Genomic DNA, 8,807 nt, shown 5'->3' on the forward strand with positions numbered 1-8,807 from the left:
CATATATATATATATATATATATATATATATATATATATATTACATATACATACATGCATACGTACATACATACATGCATGCATACATACATACATATGTATATATCGTGTAGATGGTTTTGTTGTTTGTTTTGTTTTTTTCACACATCTCACCACACAAACTTTGCTAGCATCACATATTCTCTTTTTTTATTGTTAATAATGTTATAGTGCATATTAGCCCTTTATCTATTTACTTTGATCTACATTATGAATAGGGCTTTTAGGAACAGTTTCCCCATACACAAGGTCTAGTTTATGCTTGAATCTTGCCTGTAGAACTAAACAGACTCTTCTTGAAGTAATGTTGAAGATGCATTTAAAAATGGTTGCTATTATTTAACATTATGTCCACTCTGATCAAGCAGACCACTGTCAAAAGAATATCCTTCTCTGAATAGATCTGTGATCAAATGTATTCCTTTTTCAAGATGGTAGGATGTAATTTGAGGGTGATTTAGCTGCTATTTCTAGCAGATCAAGCAACCATGTAGAAGCTCTGGTGTTGGTTGATTTCGGAATTGTTTATCGGGGTGAATAAATTTGCTGCTGTGTAGTCCAAGGTTAGCGTTACTGAAGCAAACCTATGACTCATACAATATGGAAAGTAGATATAAAAAAATGTTTTATAGACTATAAAATAATTATTATAAGAATATAATAATGGAGATTTATAGTAGTTTTGTTTTTGGTTTGATTGTTGTTGGTTTTGATGTTGTTGCTGTTTTTGATGTTGTTGCTGCTGTTGTTGCATTTAGCCACAAATCAGCTCTGAACTAGCAGAGCTATGACCAAAAGTCTCTTTTTGTTTTACAGACAGAGTATATCCAAGTCTACATTATTCTGAGATGACAAATTATCATTATTATGCATTGATATATTTGGTCTAATGTCTTCACTTTGGTTGTTATAGTTCACAGTCTTCTGACTATTGTAAACCCCAGTCTTCTGCAGGTGCCTGTCACTTTTTTAGAACATTCTTGGAATTTTTGTACTGGACCCTTTACTATTGAACAGGGTACAAAGTTCAGAGACCAGGAAATCATTTCAGGCTGAGCTACTACTTCTCTGCATTGAGAGATCACAGCTCTGGTACTTCAGACATGTGATTTGAATGTCACAGGAAAGAATTGCAAAATGGATTCTTCAAACTGAGCCAACCAGCAGGAGACGTAGGGTAGACAAGGAACAATATGGTTGAATAACATGCATAGTCTCAGTTGGTGATCATGCTTCAGAATCCAGCCAAAAAAATCTATTGATAGTTGCTTCTAATAGTAACCTATGGAGAATGTGACTGAGGACTCTACTCCTATGAGCCTCTCAGGAATAGTAGGAGGAGAAGATGGATGGAGCCCCTTATTAAATCCATAGGGCTAGATTGTTTTTATTCCATTGGGATATTCTATTAAAAGGATGAAGAGTTAAGGTTAAGACTCCTAATTTCTATGACCTAATTGTTGTGAGACATTGGGTGTACATACACACATGCACATATACATGTACCCTGGTTCAAGAAGAAAATGAACAAGCAATATCACAAGTAAGAGAATAACTAATAAGAGAATATCCTTAATAAGGAACAATAAAATGAGAACAATCTAGCCCCATGGATTTGAAACAGATTTTAGTTCAAGATAAGGACACTGGTTTAAATATATCAGTGTTTTATTATTTAATTATTCAATGTATCTTCCTTGCTATTGTTTTGTTACTGTTTTTAGCAAGATCAACCACGATCAAATGCATCTATGATCAAAGACATTCCAGTCATGACCATTCCATCTTTTTTTTTTCTTTTTCAGCCTTAGTGTATCTAAAAACAACATATTCCAAATCATCCTTCCAATTTAAAGACAATAGTGTGATGTGAAAGAGAGATTTGGTTGTTGTTTCTAGCTGGTCAAATAACAACTTGACAGTCTCTCCTATGTTATTATTGTTGTTGCTGTGATGGTGGTGGTGGTGTTGGTAGTGTTTTTTCATTGTTGTTGTTTGGGTTGTTGTTTTAGTGATATGCTGTTTAAGCCCACACCAGTCCTAACTGGACAAATCTATAATCAAAAGCATTCAGCAATGACTGCCTTGTTTTTTTTTCAGGCCTTGTGTACCTCAGACTTCATTATACAATGTGCACTTTTTCTAAGATGGCAGGGGTTTTGTTTGAGATACTTTGCTACTATTTATATCAGCATGAATGACCACATAGAAGCTTCCTCACTGGCTTCAGTTGGCCCTGTGATGCAGCTATAGAACATCCAATTCCAGAATGGTGGTGTTGTTATTGATATTGTTGTTTAGTCCAAGGTCAGCCCTGTTCCAGAAAAGTTATGATTAAAAGTCACGACCATTCTGTCTTTTTGCTTTCAGATAGAGAATATCAATGTGTCCTTCCTTTTTTTAAGAAGGTAGACTGTGATTTGAAAGAGATTTATCTTGCTATTTTTTCCAGATGAAATGACCACATAGATGCTCCCTTAGCCTTTCTTGACAAGAATTATCATTAAAGCTAATGATTTTTCTGTTCATTACAGGTGTAATTTTAATTAATTAAAGATTATTTTTAGTTGTTAAATTATGTTGACCCTCCCCTCCCATTTAATTCTTGATTTGTGATGACAACAAAAGGGACACAATTTTAGGTTAATTCTAGGGTGAGAGTTCCTTTTTCAAGGAACCACATCCTTGGTTCTCCATTTCTGAGATTTCATAACACACAATGGATCAAAACCTTAAAAACAAAAAAAATAATGATATTCTTCACATGGAAAGTTAACATTTAAAACTTTTTTTTTGTTTTAAATGTTAAATATTTAGAAAAAAATATAGAAAATATTGCTTACCTTATCTTATTAATTATATTTGTTTATTAAATAATTATTAATATGAATTTTCTGAATCCTTAAATTACAATTTTAAATATCATGGCAGATCATTTGAAAACCACTGCTCTAAACCTTAGTTTCCCCTCTATCCCTCTGTTTTCTTTTCTATCTATATATTTCTTACTATTTCCTTCCTATTTTCCTGGGTATAAGCATCTCTGTATATATCTACACACATTTTGTATACATTCACATATTCCCATCATACCACACACATTAGTCATCACTATTCTCTAGCCTCTCTTTCTCCCTATATTCTTCATATGTGTAAATCTATGTATATAGGCAAATAATTTCTCCAAGATCAAATATTGCTGATTTCATCTAAAGTGAACATTTAGAAATGCTTTCCTCATCAACTCACTTCTAACTAACAAATAAAGGGAATATTATGTAAAAACTTAGCATTTATCAGAATGACACTTTATGAAGTATTCATATGAAATGAAGACTTCTTCTTGCCATTTATATTTAACAGGCAATGGTTATGGTAAAGTTTCAATGTTACCATACAATGTTCTCTCAATGTTACCATACAATATTCTCTCAAGGTTACCATACAATATTTGCAACACTCTTATTTTAAGCAAAAGCTATCCTATGACAAATGTATGTCCACACTGAATGTGTAATAAATATAATTATTTCTACGTTACTTTAGACAACTAACTTTTTGTGCACTGGTTAGAAACTACATATGAAAATGTACACAGCTCAGAGGGAATTGTGGTGCCTTATGGGCAAAACTTGATATCCTGTCTGAGGATAAACACAGTTTCCTGTTGCAACATCTCATTAGTTATAGTCTTTTAATCAATCTTCCCCAGCTTCAGATGCTTGCAAAGGGCATTAACTTTTAAATAATCCTTAAAAAATATTTTGAAAATATTTATGAATGTAAAAACAAGGTTCTTTAACTTCTATGTAAGTCGAGATTCAACATCTGTTTGGTTAATTAATACATTTTATAATTTTTACTGATATAAGCAAGTGGGAGAAGGAGGAACAATGCCCATAAAACCTTTGTTGGCCCTCCCAGACTGTTGGGTGTCAGGTGAAAGTGATGCTTCTAATGTCCAATGTGAGCCTCAGAAGGTTATTATCTACAGGAAAAGTATGGGCACAAAAGGACTTGGAGATTTCTACAAAACAATATTCAGTCAGTAAAAATTTTAAGTATTCTAGAAGGAATCACAAAAATATATTCAGCATCTGTTTTATAAATACTTAATCAAAATAATCAAAAATATTGACTATTTTTTCTTTGAATTTGGAGAAATTTAGCCTAAGTTTTATTTTATTATGTGTCTATCTCTATAACAAAATTTATCGTATATGTTTTTTTTTCTCTCTCTATTTTTTGCAGGAAGGAAAGGTGGTGGTGGTGGTGGTTCAGATGGAGGTAATGAGCAAAACTTTTATATTTATTTTTATTCAAATGATTTGTTTTAGTTTAAATGTTTTAGAAAAAAATTTAAATTACATTGTTATTTTTTATATGATTATTATTTTTTTTATGAAGTAATTTGCATATCTTATTTGATAAGCCAACTAAGAAACAAATAAAATATTCTGAGACACAATCCACATGAAAAATCACTAGTTAAGTCAGTACTAACATTTCTTCTAGTTAACATTTCAATGTTTCTGATATTAAATATGTTACCACTAACAAAACTATTGTTTTTCTTGTGAATGGTGTCTCTGAACCATTTATTCTATTTTGCTATCCCAACAAATGTACACTCTTGTATGTTTATTTATAGATTATTTCATCACTGCTTCAGCAAGTGCAGAGAAAATTCTATTTCACTAAGACCAAAACATTTCCTGAATTGTCCCCCTTACTTGCCGAACCCCTATAAATATTAGCAATTCAGCTGATATTGATTTTTTTTTTCTTATTGCATAATTATTTCTAATTAGCTTTTTAATACTAATTAGCTTTGCTTTATTGAATAACTTAAAATTAACCTAATATGTAGTTAGCTCTAACTGTTTATATGCTATACATTTTCAATTAAAAATTTTTATGTTAGTTTTACAGAGATCTATTTTTCTCTATCTTAATATGTAACCCAGTTTAAATATGTTCACCTGGTTCATGAGCGCCTTTAGCAGAACCCATGCTGTTTCAAACCAATCTAGCCAGATTTTCCATTTTGAGATTATTTTCTCACTTCCATCTAATAAAAAGCATCATAGGTACTACCCTTTCTACTCTGACTAAGCCATTTATAATAAAAGAAAATGTCACTTTGATAAACAATACAGAGAAAAGTAAAATCACTACAGCAGAACATTGTCAGTCTTTTGTTTTTGATTTTTTTTTTCCTGCTTTTTTTTTTTTTTTTTTTTTTTTTTTTGTTTTCGGAAAACAGTCATCACTGTAAACTCATCTTGAATAAATACATATATACAGTAGAAGAATGTTCTAACTTCAAGACATAGCATTTTAGTATATGAAGATGTTGAGTTAGAAAACCAAAAGTCTGTAATTATTTTCTCTGAAATGATTTATCATCACCATCAATTTTTAGCAATTTATCAAAGAGAGATTATATGTATTCCAGGCTATTCTAGATATGAAACCAAACAGCAATCGTTAACTTTTCTTTTGATTTAGGAACAATATAACTTTCACTTTCTTATATTTCTCTGAAATATTAGATGTCTAGCCAATTTATATTAGAAATACTGATTATAGTAGTTAAGTAGTATTGGTACTAAGCTGTTTGACTGCTTGGGAAAAACCATTCAAGTGAAATCTGTTATTAATATCAACTTAAAAGCAACTAGAAATAGCAGGCAGCTAACTCTCTCTCTCTCTCTCATATCAAACCCTATTATCTTAAGAAAAGAAAGACGTTGGATAATGTAGCCCTAGATACAAACTATGTCAGAATAAAGACAGGATGGTCAGAAGCCAAATGGTAGTGCTTAACTAGGGTCAAACAACAACTTTAATGAGCTGACAAAGTAGCACACTAATCATTTAACCTGTCAAATATCTTTCAAATTACATTTTGCCATCTTTAGAAATATTCTTGAAAACCAAGACAAAATATTCTGTACTCAGAGTTCAAATATCCCTGAAGTCAACTTTGCCTTTCATCCTTTTGGGGTCAATAAAGTACCAAACCACGACAGAGCATTGACTGAATTGTTAGCGTATGGATGAGATACTTTCTTTGTTTAAGCCCTAAACTCCCTATGGAGCATAAGCCATCAATAACTTTTCCCTGTTGCTCTCATGCTGGATCCAGCTGGATCTCTGCTTTTTTAGCTCTGTTTCAGTAACCTGTCTCCAGCTATTTTTAGAACCTCTCGTGCCACCCTTGTGGGTTCCAGGTCAGGACTTAACAGGTCATGTTTCCCTGAGAAATGCCTTCTTCTCCAAATTCTTATAATTTTTTGAATTGTCATCAATACTTCAATTATGTTGGGTTTTTTTCTAGTTAGGAATGTTGATTCTATGCAAACTCATTTTCACCTCTGAAAGAAGTGGTCCTTATTGGACTGGCCCCTATCCATTGATCTGTCCAACATGGGAGGCCCATCCAGGAACTTGTGCTTCATTGACATAACTCTCAGAGTTATGAGGTACACAATCCGCCCCCTACTTCACTGTGTGGTGGACCAGTTAAGGTACCTTGTGATATTTGTTTTGGCTACTTTGGTTCTCAGTTCTTGGTTGGTAGACTTAATTTGTTGCTCAGGTTAGCACTAATGTCTGATTCTTAAGTATCTCTTGTAGATTGCCTTCTGTTACAAGAATTCAGGCTAAGGCTCTAGTTTGAGGATAACTTCTTCACTTCTTCGTACTAATCTCAAAGACCCTTAAAAAATAAAAGGCCGTGGATTGCTTCTGTCATAAGTCTACCCCAATTAGAGTATGCTAAAGTATAAACAGAAGTGTTAAAAACTGCTATATCATAGTGTAAAATAACCATATCACAGTGAATAAAGATTAGTTTTGTGGCTGAATCATGTAGAAGAAATCTTCAAAAGTAAAAGGAATTTCAAAACCACATGTTGATAAAAATATATTAAAACTAGATGTATACAAAATTTCTTCACAGAAATGATTGCTTTCTTCTAGTAAAAGTTGCATACTCAAAAATAATTAATAAGCAGCTTTCATTATAAGATATATTCGTACCATTTGAATTATTTCCTTCAGTACATTAAATTTTTATTTCTTTTCTTTTGTGCTTAAGTCATCTTGTTGTTTTTGTTGAACCTCCCCCCCCCCCCCCCCCCGGTTAACCTTGGTTGAGTAAAGCTGTGATTAAAGTCATTATAACTATCATTATCCTATCATTTTTCCATATTGTATCTGGGTCTATACTATCCAATGTGTATATCCTTTTTTTTTAAAGATGGTAAGGCGTGATTTGAGGGAGATCAGAAGCTGATTGCTACTTGTTTTGTTGTTCTGCTGATATATGAGGGGGGTATTGAAAAGTTCCTGGCTTTGGGTAAAAGAAAATACAGGAGGGTCAGTTAATTATGATTTTATTCAACATATTCCCTTCTCAGGTTCACATACTTATTGCAGCAGTCCTTCAGTTTTTCTAGGCCCTATAAAAGAACTCGGAAGGTTGGGCCTCCAACCAGGCCTTTTGTACCCCATCATTTCATTCCAAACCAGTTTTGATCAAGCATGCCTATGATCAAGTACACTCTAGCCATGGTCATTTTTTTCTTATTATGGGATAGTGTATACTGGTACATTGTCCACTATATCATTTGCAAAATGTTGTTTTAGCTCCGAGATCAGACCTGATCAAGCAGACTTATGATTAAAGGCATTCCAGCTGGGACCATCCTGTCTATTTCCTATACAGAAGGAATCCAGGAAACCACATTATCTAATGTCTTTCAGTAAGACAGTATGGTTTGATTTGGTTGCTATTTCTAGCATGTCAGGCAACCACACAGAGGTTATCTTGTCACTAATTAGTTAACTCTCTTCAATGATTTGTTGTTGTTATTTATAGGTTAAAGTCAGTGAACTGGCAGAATCATCACTGCACCAGCATTTCTTCTGTTCTTTATCTTCTGAGTTCAAGTTTTGTTGATGTCAACTTTTCTTTTCATCCTTCTTGGGGTTGATACCACTTGAACACTGGTGGCTAATATAATTAGCTATTACTTTCCCCTTATAAAAATTGTTGATTTAGTGCCAAAATTTGAAACTGTTATTTACAGTTTACTTAGGAATATAAAAATATATAAATATTTGTACTGCTGTCTTTTTATAATCAGTTGACAGCATGCACGTCTGCTCCAAGATAACGTATTTCTGAAACAGACAATCATCAGTAGTATTAAAGTACATTTTTTTCCAAAAAACCATTTCATGACTAGATTCCAAATGAGTAGATAGCCTATATTTTTCTATTATTTTACAGCATGATAACATATTGAAGTGGTTAAATAAAATCTCTACAGCATCACAGATGCTGGCATTGACTAAACGGAACTCATGATGTCATTTATATTATAATGAGATTTTGATCTAAATACAAACACTTTGATATGGACACCTTCCAAGTTGTTGGTATTAAAAGAGGTAAACAACCAAATTATAGATAAGAATAAACAGCATATTAATTTAATGTTGACACTTTTTTTATTCCTTAATGACTTCAGATAATTATTACAGGAAATAATAATTCCTCTTTTCCCCTCCCGCTATTTCTTTTCTCTATTCACCTATATAGAATGTGACTTTTCAGCTATACAGTCATATTTTCCTCAAGCCAAACTCTCTAATTTTTTTTACACAAATGCATAATCAACTAAAGCGCTAGATTTTTGTTTCCATTATATTCAATTATTTACCCACACACAAACATATATATATGTATATATATA

The 8,807-nt window shown here is 32.5% G+C and overlaps 1 protein-coding gene across 1 annotated transcript in view; it reads left to right on the forward strand.

Annotated features, from left to right (window-relative positions):
• Window positions 1-8,807, forward strand: part of LOC106868246 (uncharacterized) — a 351,265-nt gene that overhangs the window by 251,288 nt on the left and 91,170 nt on the right. Inside the window, exon 5 of the mRNA XM_052972069.1 lies at window positions 4,291-4,326. Coding sequence (XP_052828029.1) covers window positions 4,291-4,326 — 36 coding nt within the window. The remainder of the gene's footprint in view (window positions 1-4,290; window positions 4,327-8,807) is intronic.

This window comes from Octopus bimaculoides, chromosome 12, assembly GCF_001194135.2.
Source record: "Octopus bimaculoides isolate UCB-OBI-ISO-001 chromosome 12, ASM119413v2, whole genome shotgun sequence".
Lineage (NCBI taxonomy): Eukaryota > Metazoa > Mollusca > Cephalopoda > Octopoda > Octopodidae > Octopus > Octopus bimaculoides.